We start from the raw sequence: 16805 nt of genomic DNA, 5'->3' as shown, positions 1-16805 counted from the left end.
AATCTTAATAATGGTAATTATTATTTCATATTGCCATATGTATGTAAAAGTTATACTTTGTGTACTAAACTTCTTAATATACATACGATGCTTCTAATAATAAAGAGAATGATGATATTCAAAAGCGTAAATCTGATGTCAATGATGCGGAAGACGAACAAGGAAGTGACAATATATGAGTTAATTTATGCTATTTCTATAAAGTTAGATTATGTTTTTTTTTGGAATGTTTCCTTATTATTTTGATTGATATTTACAATTAGGTTGATCATGGTAATATTGAAAATCATATTTCTAACACGCTTATCTCTATTTCTACTTTACTAGATTGTGAATATATTCGGGTAAGTTATAGACTATTGTTTACATATTCCATTTTTCTTATGATATGAAACTTTTCTTAATTCAACCGCTATTATTAGTTTTCTTTTATATTATGTTTATTTCTCATAAATTATGATTCTTATAGTCATGTTTGTATTTATTCAATTAGACGAATTTTACTGCTATTGAAGTTGATTCTTTGGCAAAATCGTCTATTGGATCCTCATTAACACCAAATAAACGTCGACTTCCACAATTGTGAGGGGAGTCTAATGATGATGATGATATTTCTAACTGATTTTAAAGTAATTAAACATTAGATTTTGGTTTTTCTATTTTTAACTTAATTGCGTTTAATTGTGTGGTAATCGTTTGCTTTGCTTTTTATTATATTGTATTTTAATTCTTTTTTTTTTTTCGTTCATTTGTTTATTTGGATAGATTTATCTATTTACAATTTTCATGCATGCGGTGAATCTTTTGTGTAAACCAGAAAGGAAGTTCTCTTTTGTATAAGCGGGGAGTCAAAATTATATTTTCAAAAAAAATATAACCTACAAAAATGAGAACTATATAATTTTGGTATTTAATGAAGATTTTATTTTGATTATTTTTTTTACATGGGTAACTTTACGTGACAACATCTCACATAACTTGTCCTGCATGAATTCACTCTTATAATGACAACGACAAATATGCTAACATCATGATACAAAATGTTGTTTACAAAAAAGTTTTATATGATTGACCATCACATGGAAATAACAACATTCAATTATGGGATTTCAACAACAATAATTTAGTATTATTTTGACATTTAAGTAAAAGAACAATGTTTTGAGTGGTGTTTTAATTAATTTATATGGATTAGAGTGTGTGTTAATCGATTGATATTATTTTTATTTTATTGTGTTTTAATGTTTTTTCATTCATATGTAATGTCACACGAAGAGTTTTTTTCACGGTCACTAGCGACACTTTCTTATACTATAGTAGCTTGCAAGAAGTGGAGGACTCTGCTCAATCTTGCAAGGAGGCGACCAAAAAAGTCGATAAACTAATCACAGATGCTCAAGCCCTGCCGATGAATTCAATGTCTCGAATGTGAATAAAGTTATGCGAATGTCACAACCACTCTTTGTACCGAGAAAGATGCTCTTCAGCAGGTTCATACTCATCTCCAAAAAGATCGCTCAACCTTCCAGACCTCCATTGCCTCTCAAATTACGAAACTACAAGAGGATATGACAGTTGAGAGCAAAATCATGGACGAGCTCGCATTAAAAACTACAAGGGTCAGGGTGTTGTCCACGAAGCTTACTTCTACAAACAATGAGATTGTCGAGCTTAAGTCTGAACGTGCTATCATGAAAAGTTGTGTGTCGCATGTTAACGCTCTTCTCTCTAATCTGATTGAGGCACATGATCCCATGCTTCCCCTGACTAATGTCGTAGGTATCTTGCTGAAAAGCTTCGTCCTGCAGTGGCTATGCTGAACAGACTCGAGGGTGTTTCGGTGCCTCCAGACCATTCGAAACAAGGGGGAGAAATAGCATAACCAATAACAGGCTCCTCTGGTAATGAAGAGGAGATCCCAAAAGCGAATGAACCACTCTGCTCATGTCTATGAAGTACACGTAGAAGACAATAAGACATTCTGAAATCACCGATAATACTGTGCAACGCGATAGGTAAACACTGTGATAAATAAGGTACCCATAAGGATATGGCTTCAAAGAATACCTTCGATTGTTAGTGTATATTTACTTCTTGATTAACACTTTCTCTTATCAAGATACACCAAATTTAATCTTAAGATAATTAGTCAATAACACTTTCAATTTTGGTCGAGAAAGAAAATGGAAATACTAAGTATAAGAATTGTTTAAAATCAATATGTATAAAAAAAAATAAAAAATAAACCTATTTCTATTTGACAAGTTTGACAAAAAAAAATATAAAAGTTATTAACGGTTATATATAAGTTATAACTCTTTTCAACAAGATCCTGAAAAATTACCATAAACATCTTAAAAAATCACCTATACAACAACCTCTTGATTTAATCCTATATGGCAATTTTTCTTACCACATCTTACCGTTTTATGCCAAAATAGTCCATTTTTGTTAATTACAAATGAATAATTAACCAATATATTAACATGTTTCATATAACAAAATTAACAAAATTATCATACATTCGACACAACTTAAGATCATGACATAATCGTGTTAGTTAACATATTAACCGGTTATTTTATATAGGAATCTAACCATATTTTTTAAATTCATGTCCAAATATTAAAAAATATTATTTTAGTATGAGATTTCAAACAAGTAGGTTATTTATGTGGACCTTTAACATCCACAAAGATTTACCAAATATCAATTAGATGTAATTTCATTACAACTTGGCTATTTTGAATGACATTTTATACGACATACTCATAATTTCACGAAACTGTGCCGCAAGTCATCCAATAATGATTCCCTTGATAGGTGTGGCTTTGTGTCGGCTCGGTGAGTTCACAACTAAGTTGCTTGGTCCCTAAAGTTTGTCATTTTATATGTTTTAGACCGATGATAGCATCCTAATTTGGTTGGGAGTATTGGTAACCAAAGTACATCTCTTGTTACACATTTTACTATATTTGGACACATCACATACTTTCAAACTTATTTTACACTTTGAGTTTATTTTATGAAGATACTTTTAAATAACATGTGTGCTTTACTTTTATATATATATATATATATATATATATATATATATATATATATATATATATATATATATATATAAACACTTGAAGATTAAGCATACATACTTGTACATTTTCTTGTAACTTTTTTCAAACTTCACATTTCATTTGTTATATTGAGTTGTACCTCATGTAGACATGTCCCTTATTTGACATAAGAAGCACACAAATAACACTCACATAAACATGTCCCCTATTTAACAGAAGAAATACAAAAATAACATGAGTATATTCACTTGAAAGGCCTTTATCAAGATTGTCATGGGTAAAAAAGACATACCACATAATCCGATTTTAGATGGACTTCATGGCTAAACCATAATATTTCTTATGATCAACCTCAAACTTTCTAAAGTTCACACATGATAATCTTATTAGTAAACATCTAGAACTCATTTTATTTCGAAACTTCTATCATCAATGAGATTCTTGTCCCCATAACCTTCCTCATGCCATCCTTCTTTTTAACCTACCACCAAGGTCACCAACCACACCATATGCTTGTCGAATAAATCCTTCTTAAATATAGATTGTAACACTATTATACTTGATCTCAATTTTAATTGCATAATAAATAGAGTATAAATCTTAAACATATTACGAAAACGATATAAATATTCAGCAATGGGCCATTTGTCATGTTGTTGGACATATTATATTGGGCCTAGAGACATCTCGAGGCTAAGTGTCGTTTCTTTTTTGTTTTTCGCATCGGGTAGGGCCTAGTATTTGCTGGCAAGATTATAATAAGTTTCCTCCTATTTCATTTAAAGAGAAAATTACAGAATTAGTTCCTTTACTTTACTCAAATTTACAATTTCAGTCTAATATTTGAATTCATCCAAATATGGTCTTTAAGTGCGGATATAATTCCTGTATTTTACTGAAAATCACAAATTTAGTACAGAATTTAAAGTCATTTTTTATGGTTCCGGGGCTATATCTGCACGAAACAGAAACTTCAAGGCTAAGGATGACATTCGGTTGATCTAAAAATTTAGATTGAACTTGTGATTTTTCGTATAGTATAAGGACTAAATTTGTAATTACTCTAATTCAAATGAATAAAACAAAACAAACAAAGAGAAGTACGTGGGTGGGGCCTTGTACTTTCAAATTTTGCTTTTTGAGTTTACTATACTTAATATTTGCCTATTTCCAGCTAGGCTGAAAAGCAAGAGAGAGAGAGAAAGAAGGGCTGACGGTGCCGTCTGCGGTGGTGGCATTGTCCGGAAAAATGGCGGATCGCTTAATGTTTGCTTCTGTTTTCGTTTCTTTTGTCGGAGTTATACTCTTCTACGTTTCTTATCTCATAAAAAATGCACGTCCACACAAATCTGCATCGATCACAACAAAATCAACCTCTATCACCACAGAATGCAGATCTGGAGACGAGACCGATATTATTATCGTCGGCGCCGGTGTTGTTGGTGCTGCTCTCGCTCTTACTCTCGCCAAGGTACAACTTGAGACTTTACTTCTCTTCTCTTCGACTGCTGTCAACGTCGATATCAGATTCTCTTGTTATTGTCTACAGAAATTTGTTTTATACTTGTAAAACAAGCTGAAAATATAAATCGGTCTCGTTTCATAATTAGTCAATTAGTGGAGTTAACGATGTGATCATAAAACCTGAAACTATTTCCTTTTGTTTTTCCAACGATAAGTTTGCATTTCGAATTGAATCGAGTTTCCATCTGAATGAACGTCCAAAAAGTAAAGGCGCTGTAATTAGCATAAGACTGTAAATGAACACATATACATGCAATTATATTCTCCATATGAAAGTAAGCTTTAGATTTTAGATAAACAGAGCGGAGTAATCACCATTGTCACGAAAAACAAAAGAGAAAATAATAGATAACTGAGCTAATATCCTGCACCCTAAAATCATTCCTCTGGTTTATCAGCTTCGATCTTTGGGGCTTTATAACAAATTTATGCTTCATAGTTGTTTTCACTTAGTGCTAGTAAAATGATTATCACCACCTCATACACAATGTAATGTAGGATGGACGCCGTGTACATGTGATTGAAAGAGACCTAACAGAGCCTGATCGAATTGTTGGTGAGCTGTTACAACCAGGTGGATATCTCAAACTGATGGAATTGGGACTAGAAGGTACTGTTATCAACAATAACTAGGCTAGATGCTAGAGCTATAAGCCTATAACCAACCATTCACATCAAGCTATGTTTGCTGAATATTCTGTGATGATCTTGCTTTCTCTGTTACTACAGATTGTGTGGAAAATATTGATGCTCAAAGGGTGTTTGGATATGCTCTTTTCAAGGATGGGAAGAACACTCGACTCTCTTATCCATTGGAGAAGTTTCATGCAGATGTTGCTGGCAGAAGCTTTCACAATGGTCGTTTCATACAGAGAATGCGGGAAAAAGCTTCATCACTTCCCACGTATTCTTTCTTTCATCCACTTGTTTTTCACTTTTTACCAACTGTTCCACAATGTTAACCAAACATTCACCTTCTCAATATATAGTATTCGTTTGGAGCAAGGAACAGTCGTATCTCTTCTTGAAGAAGAAGGTACCATTAAAGGTGCTCTTTACAAGACCAAAAGTGGGAAAGAAATGAAAGCATATGCAGCATTAACCATTGTATGTGATGGATGCTTTTCTAATTTGAGGCGCTCTCTTTGCAATCCTCAGGTGATCATATTCTTTACTTGAGTTGACTTTCTCAGGTTGCTTGTAGAGTATAGACTAACCATTAAGTTTGACTTTTGTGTAATTATAGGTGGATGTGCCTTCTTGTTTTGTTGGTTTAGTCTTGGAAAACTGCCAACTCCCATATGAAAACCATGGACATGTAGTTTTAGCAGATCCATCACCTATCCTGTTCTACCGGATTAGTAGTACAGAAATCCGTTGTCTAGTCGATGTTCCAGGTCAAAAAGTGCCCTCAATTTCAAATGGTGATTTGTCAAAGTATCTAAAGAATGTTGTTGCTCCTCAGGTATGATTACAAAGATTTCTTTTTTCCTTTTCCCTAACTTAAGCAGACTCTGATTGTTCTGAAAATGGGATATTTAGATCCCTGAGGAGTTGAAAGATGGTTTCATAGCAGCAGTTGAGAAAGGCAACATAAGGACAATGCCAAACAGAAGCATGCCAGCTGCTCCTCAACCAACTCCAGGTGCTTTGCTAATGGGGGATGCTTTCAACATGCGTCATCCTCTCACTGGTGGTGGAATAACTGTTGCATTGTCTGATATTGTTGTCTTGAGAGATCTCCTTAGACCTCTTCGTGACCTCCATGATTCATATACTCTCTGCAAATATCTCGAGTCCTTTTATACCCTCCGAAAGGTACATATACATATACTCATATACTCATATACATATACATATACATATACATATCATGTATTCTATCTTGTAGCCTGTGGCATCCACCATCAATACATTAGCAGGAGCACTATACAAAGTCTTTTGTGCTTCACCTGATAAAGCAAGACAAGAGATGCGAGAAGCATGTTTTGACTATTTAAGCCTTGGAGGTGTATTCTCAAATGGGCCTGTAGCTTTGCTATCGGGCCTAAACCCTAGGCCCATGAGTCTAGTCATACACTTCTTTGCAGTTGCAGTATATGGTGTTGGCCGTTTGTTACTTCCTTTTCCTTCCCTTAAACGGATGTGGATTAGCGCCAGATTGATTTCGGTATGTGTGAATTCAAATCTTTCCAATTATAGCATCTTACTTTGAATTTCTTTCTTACTCAAAATAGTATATGTTGTAAATATAATAAATAGATAAATGAAAGTATGTTGCTATTTCTTGCAGGGTGCCTCTGGAATCATATTTCCGATCATAAAGGCGGAAGGAGTTAGACAAATGTTCTTCCCTGCAACAGTGGCTGCATATTACAGAGCTCCTCCTCCACAATGAGAGGTAGTATTCTATAATTAGTGATTGTAGTGTGAGTTTCAAGTTTTCAACTTTTGTTTGATATTTGTTCTTTTTTCTTTTTTCGATTTTGTTCAAACTCAAAATATGTACACTTTAGTTATGTATGTTTAGGAGCGGGAATAGCAATGTACTTTTATTGAAATTTATTTATTATAACATCTCTTTTTGATTATAAAAATCTACCCAATATGTGCATTGTATATTCCAATTTTCTATTATAATAAAGAAATAGAAAGTATATTGCTATTTTGTGGTGTATATAACGATATAAAATCTTTTAGTGGGTGGCTTTAAGTTTAAGGAAAATAGAAAAGACTAAAGACACGTAAGAGTGAGGTGTTGGTGGGTTAACAAGGAATCCAAATAAAAAACAAGTAATTAAATTCCAGCTCAATATATTCGATTCTATTTATATTTTTGTGGCTCACAAATAAAGAAAGAGAATAAAAAACAAAATCTATCTTTAACCCATCTTTTGTCTCTATCTTTCCGCATTTGCTTTAATGTCTTGTTATTTTTGTTTTATTGAATTAGCTAGTAAAGTATTATAATATAATCTAAAGATCACCAAACAGCTTATGGAACTTTCTATTTAATAGTATATTTATATCGTACCAAATTCAATCCTATTGCACCATTAGTTATCACTTAAAGTAATTGATATCACCATTTATGTTTCTTCCTATTTGAATTCAAGGGAGATTATTCCCCATAATCCTTTTTTCTCTCCCAAAGTCTTTACTTACCTTCCTTGTTTTCTCACCTAGGGTTAACAAGGAATCCAAATAAAAAACAAGTAATTAAAATCCAGCTACTGCCAAACACACCCATTATTTTTTTAGAACAACTTAATATTATTATGAAAACTAGCAAAAAAGGTAGAAAGAAACAACTTCACAAAAGTTGCAAGTAATGGTTTTTAATCCACTCAAGCCACTTGGCAAAAACTTTAGGATTCCAATGTACAAACCAATTGAACGAGGCATCAACAATATTATCAAATATCATCTCGCTGGGGAAAACTATCACAAAAATCAAATCGTTCAAGAATCTTCAAATCGACCATAAAGTTATGAAAACAATAACTTGATATATATCCAACTATGCATCTTTTAAACGATTTGAACAACATTATCCAAACAATGTTAGCCAATTCACAAATGATAAACAAATGGTCCGAGGTCGCTACAACCACAAAATAGATGGGACATAAAAGTGACGCCATCTCCACCCTACTTCACCAATGTGTAGAAAGAAAATCCTGTAAAAATGCCAAACATGAATATTAATCTTCCTTGGCACACATCGGTTTCATTTAGACTTGCATTTGATGTTATACAATCAAACATTTGGACATCTTCAATTCCTAGTTTAATTGGCTTCCGAGATTATGTCATATTTTTGGACCATCATACCAAGTACCTTTGAGTTTTACCCAATCAACCACAAATCATGTCTTCTCCAAATCCTTTGAATTAACCAAAATCACCCAAACTCAATTTGAAAAAAAAACACCAATAAAATTTTCCAACGTGACAATGGCAAGGTTGTAGAACTTGTTACTCGGTACCTGTTCGGTCGACTACTGAGTAGCGAGTACTTGGGAGTACTCAGAGTACTCGGATTTGGTAATTCATGTTGAAATATTTTTAGGGAAATTATATATGTTAAAATCATAAATTGATTGAAATATATAATATATGAATACACAAAAACTAAAAAAAAGACAAAATGATCTCATTTTGTGAATAATTACTGAAAATTTAAGATGTATATTTAGTAATAATTACATGCGTGTGTGTTAAATAATAAATCATTAAGTATATTATAAATATTAATCATCGAGTTGACCGAGTTTTACAACACTGCTCAGTCCAGTAAAGGGTCGATCGGGGAATACTCAAGATTCTGTAACTCGCCTCGGTAAGTGGTCGAGTAGCGAGTACTCGGAGGAGTAATCAGCAAACTTGGCGAGTTTTACAACACTGGACAATGGAGAGAGTACAAAAACAAACATATTCATGACCATCTTGCCACTTAGGTGATCTAATCCCACTTCTCCTCCCTACATACATCTTATCAAAATGGAAAATTCGTACGAATGCTCCATGAACAATATTGTCCGAGCACTTCTGGTCCATGCTCACCTTCCCCCACATATCATATAATAAAGGGTATATATAGGCTAATATATAATAATCATGTTGAAATATGTAGTTAATCAGTAATGGGATCAATCACTAAACATTAATATATTTTAAACATATTAGTTAAATTGGTCCAACAAAAGAATTTATACCCTCCATGATATTTAGTGCATTTTACATCAGGCCCATGTTGGGACTTATGGGCCATCATAAAATTTGGGCTCATCGACGGATCTCACCGATTCCCCTATTTGCAGGAGACGAAGTTTATTTCGCCTTCTTCAATTCCGATGTCAACACGTGGCAATTCCTGGTTTATAGATTGCCACCCAAATAACATAACACTCAAAAATAAAAACATTACGGTTCCCGGCTATTTTCTTGCTTTGATTCAAATCACTTACCTTCGTGCCTTGCCTGATCATTATCCTCCGAAAATTTCTGAGCCTCATCTTTTGGGGGGTTTCGCTATTGAATCAACAACAACAAAAAAAAAGAAGATTCGTCCTAATCCCCCCTTTCCTTCAAACCATTTCTGTATGTCATCCTCCTTTAATTCCTTTCAATTTCTCTCCTTTATTCTTGTTTTGCCCAACAAAATTGATTATAATTCTGGGTTTCTTCTCAATTACTAATCCCCAATTTTGTTTCTTTTTTCCAATTTCAAGTTAAAGCTACGCCAACAAAGCTTAAATGCAATTGCAATTGCGATAACATCTTCATCTTCATCTTCGCACTGCAACTGTTATCTCTGTTCCTGTTCGATAACTTCCTTCCTAACAGGTATAACCTGCATTTTCATTTTCAATTTTTGTATATCCTTTGAATATCTCCCCATTTGGTTCTTTAAAATCTTATGTTATGTTGGTGAACAAGTTTCAATTGCGTGGGTATATAACAAATTTAATCTAAATCGATTCTTGCAACCCATTCAACGCATTTGAAAACTGTTATGTTATTATCAAGGGAGGAAGAAATTTGATAGCCACATTCAACTTTTTCACAAAACGAAATTGTTGGTGTTAAATTTGCTCCAAGATCCATTGATTTTCTTGGTGTTACTTTCTTATTTCCTTCCCGATTAATCATTATGCAAAATGCGTATCATTCATTTATCCTAAACTTATCATGCATATTGTAAATGGGTATTTTTTGAATTTTGGATATTACTATATAGTAACATTAATTGATAACGAATATTATGTTGTTGATGTTGCAGGCAGGCGTGAGGTTGTTTTTGTAAAAAGTGTGTGTGTGGTTAGGGGTTAATGCATGGGTTTTGTTATTAGGTTTTTTCCATTTGATGTGGTGGCAGATTTGTAATTAATTAATGCAATTAGGTTGGAGATAGTAGGAGTGAAAGATGGACATACCAGCTTTATTGACTTCGGCTGGTATGAACATAGGGATTTCAGTGGGGATGTTCTCACTATATTCCATATTGAGAAAACAACCACTTAATGTCAACGTTTACTTTGGTCAAAGGATTGCTACTGGTCGAACAAGAAGCGACAATATTTGTTTTGAAAGATTTACACCTTCCGCTAGTTGGATTAAAAAAGCTTGGGATGCATCCGAAGAAGACATCTTTGCTTGTGGGGGTATAGATGCAGTCGTTTTTCTTAGAATCGTTGTTTTTAGGTACATTCTATTATCCTATATCTTCCATCATAATTAAATATACATTTTTTTTTCACTTAACATTTACATTTATTTTTGTAGTATTCGTATTTTTGCCATCGCTACCATTCTTTGCACTTTTCTTGTGCTTCCATTGAACTATTTTGGGCAAGGAATGGTAAGGCTTGAAGATGCGACAGCCATGGACTTATTGACTATTGGGAATGTCAGGGAAGGTTCAAGATGGTAAATATTCATGCATGCATGCACTTTTGGACTAAAATAAAAAAAATTGAAAATCTCAAATATCCTTAAAAACTAACTCACCATTTATGCATTTTCTCAGGCTGTGGGCTCATTGCTTCACTTTGTACGTTGTATCTGCTTGTGCTTGCACACTTCTATACTTTGTAAGGAGTGATTCGATACTTTTTTTAAGTTTTTATTTTGGTAGAAATAGAATAATAGTTTTGTAACATGAAGCGCTATATACATAGGAGTTTAAAAATGTGGCGAGAATGAGATTGGATCAAGTAAATAGGTTTCCAACAAGGCCAAGTAACTTCACTGTTCTTGTTCGTGGTGTTCCATGGTCTCCAGTAGAATCATATAATGAATCCGTCGGGAAATTCTTCAGCAATTATTATCAATCAAGTTACATTTCCCACCAAGTTGTCTATCGATTTGGTGCTGTTCAACAACTTATGGTAAAGAGTTTTACTTTTTAGCAACAAACTAGCGACATAATTTCATACGCTTTATATTGTTACTTTCAGGAGGATGCAGAGATGGTATATAACGTGATGACAACTGTTCCAGTTAAACAATGCTGTGAACCAAATGCAAATCCTGATCGATGTGGGCTTTGTGGAGCAAGATCAAACTCTTTTAAAGTGGTTGGCCATGAACACAAATGCACAGGTCAAAAGGTTGACGATGGGCTTAGAGAAAAGGTCTGAATCATATCTCATGCAAATGTTAGCATACGTGAATCTTTTTATATCTGAATGCGGTTTTTTCGATTATCTGAATGAAGGAATGTGAAGCGGCATTGGTGTTCTTCAAGAGTCGATATGATGCATTAGTGGTGTCACACACGATCCAATCAGCAGACCCGATGTTATGGGTGACCCAATTAGCTCCAGAACCACGTGATGTTTTCTGGCAAAATCTTTGCGTACCTTATAACTTGTTATGGATACGTAAAATATCAGTGTTTATAGCATCAATTGTGTTCAGCGTCTTGTTTCTTTTACCTACAACATTCGTTCAAGGTCTGATGAAGATCCAACGTCTCCAGGCTGCATTTCCATTTCTAAGAAGAGTAAGAGACAGGAGTGTTATTAACCTAATTACTGGGTATCTACCAAGTTTAGTGCTCACTGTTTTCCTCACCATTGTTCCACCATTGATGATGCTGTTTTCTACACTCGAAGGAGCTGTCTCTCGTAGCACAAGAAAACGAAGCGCATGTGCCAAAATTTTAATCTTTATGTTTTGGAATGTTTATTTTTCAAATATTCTCTCGGGTTCTTGGATTGAGAGAATGGGTAAGCTTACAGTTACTAGCCCTAAAGATTTGGCAACCCTACTTGCAGAATTGATACCTCGACAGGTACTTATATATATAATAATATTTAGTTAATAAGAAAGATTATTTTGTTAAGTAATACACATATTTTGATGATTTTGTTTCTTCTGAAAACAATACATACAGGCATCGTTCTTTATGACATATGTGATGACGTCAGGTTGGTCAGGTCTGTCGTTTGAACTATTGCAGCCGGTCCCACTTGTCGGGAACTGGCTGTTTAAATGCGTTCTGATGAGGGACGATGATTTTGTACGTCCAATCACTTTTTCGTACCACACAGAGGTTACAAGAGTCCTTCTGTTTGGACTCCTTGGCTTCACCTTCTGCATTTTGGCACCTCTGATACTTCCTTTCTTGCTCGTCTACTTTTTCTTTGCTTTTCTTGTATATCGAAATCAGGTAAATCTTTTGCTACATCTTCTTCGATTATTTTATACTTTATGTAACAATTAGTTAATGATGTTTTGATTGGTTGAATGCAGATCATGAATGTTTATTATGTGAAATACCAAACAGATGGAAGTTATTGGCCTCTAGCACATAATGCGACAATCTTTTCTTTGATACTGACACAAGTAGTCGCTGGAATATTGTTTGGAATGAAAAAGTCGAGCAGTGCTTCCACCTCCACCATCCCATTGATCATTGGCACCGCTCTTTTCAACGTATTCTGCAAGAATCGGTTTCTACCACTTTTTAGAAACCGAGCTGCACAAGTAACCAATTCAATTAACATGCATGCATGCTTACGTCACTCTCTTTCTTGCATGCATGCATGGTTGATGTTGATGTGTTGTGTGTTTTAATGTAGGTTCTTATTGAGATGGATCGTGATGATCAACGGTCAGGAAAGCTTGATGAGATTGTGGAGAAGCTGCCTTCAGCATATAATCAGGTTGAATTATGTGCTGAAATGATGGAGGAGAAAGAAGAGCCGCCTCCTGAGAAGCCAAAAAAGGGTAGCGATGAGAGTCTAAAAGACTTGGAGATTGTTAAACCGGATAGTCCATCTGGGGATAGTCTTGAGGATGTGGAGATTGTTAAGCCAGGAAGCCCATCTGAAACTGGGGAGCAATCACCTCAAGTTGAAATCGAACCCGATTCAAATATAGTATCCATCAAGTAGCTAGAAACGGGTGTCTATATATTGGTATATAAGATGGTTTGGTTTAATTACTAGGCTTGTATATGTATGTGATGTCATGTCATGTGTGTGTATATACCTCAATCAATGGAATGGTCCTCCTTTGAGGTAGTCATGTATTTTAGGATTGTTATCACTTTAATTAATTATGATATTCTTCATTCCTACACAATGATATTTCCTTTTCATTTACCATACCAAACCTCTCTTGCTAATTACAATCTAATTTGTAAATTTGGAGGACAATTAACCTAGGGTATGTAACAAATAAAAAGGATAACAAAGACATTTAATGTTGGTAGTTCTATCCCTTTTTTAAAAAAATGAAAAATCTGACTAGCCACTGCAAGGCTAGCTTTACGGTTGAAATGGGTAAAGAAATTCGATTTTACAACCATCGTGTATATAGCTGATTTTTTGTGGAAGTTTTAAAGGATCAAGTTTGAAAACTGTACACTTTAAGGTGTAAAGAGAATAAGAAATTGATATCATTGGTTTTCATCAACTCATTTGGTGAGATTACAACCAAATATAAAGAAAATAATAATTACACTTTGATACCCTAAAGAATAATAGCAATAACAAACTAATTCTAAAATATCAACTCAGGTTAATATTCCCCCTCAAGTTCAGGGCGGTTAGCAATCTGCAACTTGGAACGCAAAAACTCAAACTTCTGAGATGACAGGGGTTTGTAAAAATATCAGCAATTTGGTCGTCTGTAGAGATGAACTTGACATTTAGTTTTCCCTGAGTTACTTGTTCACGAACAAAATGATAGTCAACTTCAACATGTTTAGTACGAGCGTGAAATACTAGATTGGCCGTGAGATATGTCGCACCAAGATTGTCACACCAAACTGTGGGTGCCATGCTAACCAAACCAAGTTCTCGAAGCAAGGACTTCAACAAAATCAATTCAGCAACAGTATCTGCAATAGCCTTGTACTCATACTCTGTTGAAGATCGAGATACAGTTTTCTGCTTGCGAGCAGACCAAGAGATGAGATTCGAACCTAAATAGATAGCAAAGCCCCCCGTGGATCGATGATCGATTGGGCAACCTGCCCAGTTAGAGTTCGAGAAGGCCTGAAGATTGGAGTGCCAATTGGAATCCGAAAAGGCTTGAAGTTGATACCCCGTATTATGTCGAATCCATAATCCCCAGTCGATAGTGCTGTTAAGATAACGAAGGACGCGTTTGACACCGGCCCAATGGTTCTCAGTTGGAGCGTGCATGAACTGACATACTTTATTAACTGCAAAGGCAATATCACGGCGAGAAAGAGTAGCATACTGAAGAGCTCCTACTGTCTGCCTGTAGCAAGAGGGATCATCAAGTAAGGGGCTATCATCGGTAACAACATGTGAGAGGTACTCATAGGGGTTGATATTGGCTTGCACTCAGTAAGACCAGCACGGTGTAAGATCACACGAACATATTTTCGTTAGGAAAGAACCAAGTCAGAACCCCTGTGAACAACTTCAATGTGACAACCCAAAAATTTCTATTCTGTAAAACCATCCACTGCAATTGAAGTCAAATATGTTTCTGCTAACTTTCAAACTTTTGAGGATAAGTTTGAGTGTTTTGAAGTTAGTCCTTCAGAAGATATCAGGAGAGAGGATACCCTAGGGTTTACTATGTAGCAATGAGTGCCCAAAACTTCAAGAGTTTGGAAATTACGGTTCCAAAATGGTATTGAGACCGAAAACCCTAAAGACTATATAAGTAAGACTTAGCCATTTTGGTTCATTTCTTTCATTTCCAACTAGAGAAAACCCGATTTCTCTCCCAAGGATCTTTATCCGTTCACCCCCAATTGTAAGCACTTTAACCCTAGAGTGTATTAAAGGGTACTACATGACTAGATAACATGGAAATCATCCATAAATCCCAAGGAAAGGGTGTTCACGGCCCAAGATCCTCTTGGACCGTGAACACTAAATTTGAGGCCAAAAGTGTGCCTTATGTCCCTATAGACCTTGGAACCAAACATAGAACAACCCTTGACATGTCTAGGCCTTAAAAACACTAAGAAACAAGGGTTAGAAGAGATTTCACGACCAAGGATGTTCTTGGGCCGTGAACTCCCTTTCATGGTGCCAAAATGCCCCAAATGCCTTCCTTAAGCCAAGAGACTAGCCTAGCACTTTACCTTGATGTGTTTAGGACTCAAAACAATTAGAATACCATCACCCATAGGTGATTACGACCGCAAACACAATCTTAAATGGTCCAAGGGCCGAAAACTCAAGTTAGGGGTGTTTTGATGCCACAAACACTTCCTAAGGCTTAGACTTGAATTTAGGATGCTTGATTATGACCTTTAGGACCCTAAACAACCCTCATAAACATAAATGGCCATGAGTTTACGGTTGTAAACTCATTTGGGCTGTGAAAACCTCAAAAACTCCAAAGAATGTGGTCTTCCTCATCCTAGGGTAGAGCTAAGGTCCCTAAATCATCCCTTAGCCTTCAAACTTGCACTTACACATGAGTAACCATGAGTTTACGGCCGTAAACTCCATTGGGCCATAAACCCATGGTAGTAAACTCATGTGAGTGCCATTATACCTTCCTTTGTTGAATCACATGTGATTCCAACACTTGGTCAAGGTCTTTCCTAGTCCCGGAAGGTGTTTCCTTTCATATAGTTGTTTATAAACACTATATTCATGTCAATATGTGTCCTTATATATCATTTAGGACTTATTGTGTCTCGGGACTTCATTTGTGGAACTTCTCATCCGTATGCGCATACCCATTTGAATCACCCACATCAGGTGAGTTCATACCCCACAATGAATCTTTTAACTATTTTAACTGTTTTAAGGGGGGGGGGGGATACAGGTTGAACACAATGATAATTGTGTAAATGTTTGTTGTTAAACATCTTTTAAAATGTTACTTATGTTACTTATAAGTTGACAAAACATTTCAAAACTCTTTTAAAGTTATGTTACTTTATAGTTATACCAAACTCTGTTTTTAAAGTATAAGCATAACTTAGTAGATAAATGAGTCTTTTCAGTAACAGTCCAGGTAGAACAGTAGTAAACTATTATAGGTACAGTTTAGGAGGATGCTATCCATTACTTCTAATACAATGAAGCACACAAAGAAACAGTACCATAACAGAATAAACAGTGAAGAGAATCAAACAATACCATAACAGAACAAACAGTGAAGAGAATCAAACTACCATAACATAACATAACAAACAGGTTAAGTTGCTATAGCATGAGAACACACAAACAAGATCTAATTATATCAATCAAT

The 16805-nt window shown here is 35.0% G+C and overlaps 2 protein-coding genes across 3 annotated transcripts; both read left to right on the top strand.

Annotated features, from left to right (window-relative positions):
• Positions 1–4252: 4252 nt before the first annotated feature.
• LOC145000315 (squalene monooxygenase SE2-like) lies at positions 4253–7178 on the top strand. Of its 2 annotated transcripts, none has more exons than XM_078959513.1 (8): positions 4253–4545; positions 5097–5208; positions 5328–5502; positions 5588–5705; positions 5845–6063; positions 6141–6416; positions 6490–6768; positions 6892–7178. In XM_078959513.1, exons 1-8 carry the CDS (start codon positions 4324–4326, stop codon positions 6994–6996), a joined length of 1506 nt encoding a protein of 501 aa, XP_078815639.1. In that variant the 5' UTR covers positions 4253–4323; the 3' UTR covers positions 6997–7178. The 2 variants fall into 2 exon arrangements, with proteins under 2 accessions (XP_078815639.1, XP_078815638.1); XM_078959512.1 differs by having other exon boundaries at positions 5588–5756; positions 6892–7177.
• A 2408-nt stretch (positions 7179–9586) lies between these two features.
• Positions 9587–13641, top strand: LOC145001375 (hyperosmolality-gated Ca2+ permeable channel 2.1-like). Its single transcript, XM_078960747.1, has 11 exons — positions 9587–9701; positions 9833–9947; positions 10384–10805; positions 10887–11030; positions 11131–11194; positions 11282–11491; positions 11561–11737; positions 11821–12399; positions 12502–12777; positions 12861–13094; positions 13190–13641. The coding sequence occupies exons 3-11, from the start codon at positions 10528–10530 to the stop codon at positions 13502–13504; spliced, it is 2277 nt and encodes a 758-aa protein (XP_078816873.1). The 5' UTR covers positions 9587–9701; positions 9833–9947; positions 10384–10527; the 3' UTR covers positions 13505–13641.
• The last annotated feature ends 3164 nt before the right edge of the window (positions 13642–16805 follow it).

This window comes from Lactuca saligna, chromosome 6 (assembly GCF_052625555.1).
Source record: "Lactuca saligna cultivar CGN05327 chromosome 6, ASM5262555v1, whole genome shotgun sequence".
NCBI lineage: Eukaryota > Viridiplantae > Streptophyta > Magnoliopsida > Asterales > Asteraceae > Lactuca > Lactuca saligna.
This window is presented reverse-complemented; position numbering and strand designations above follow the sequence as displayed.

What these genes read in the sequence shown, in the direction of transcription:
- LOC145000315 (XM_078959512.1), top strand. Translation starts at nt 4,324, where the DNA reads ATGGCGGATCGCTTAATGTTTGCTTCTGTTTTCGTTTCTTTTGTCGGA. An exon ending in AGAATGTTGTTGCTCCTCAG is followed by an intron (nt 6,064 to 6,140) that starts GTATGATTACAA and finishes TGGGATATTTAG; the next exon opens with ATCCCTGAGGAGTTGAAAGA. An exon ending in CCTTTTATACCCTCCGAAAG is followed by an intron (nt 6,417 to 6,489) that starts GTACATATACAT and finishes TCTATCTTGTAG; the next exon opens with CCTGTGGCATCCACCATCAA.
- LOC145001375 (XM_078960747.1), top strand. Translation starts at nt 10,528, where the DNA reads ATGGACATACCAGCTTTATTGACTTCGGCTGGTATGAACATAGGGATT. An exon ending in CTTAGAATCGTTGTTTTTAG is followed by an intron (nt 10,806 to 10,886) that starts GTACATTCTATT and finishes TTATTTTTGTAG; the next exon opens with TATTCGTATTTTTGCCATCG. An exon ending in TTAGAAACCGAGCTGCACAA is followed by an intron (nt 13,095 to 13,189) that starts GTAACCAATTCA and finishes GTTTTAATGTAG; the next exon opens with GTTCTTATTGAGATGGATCG.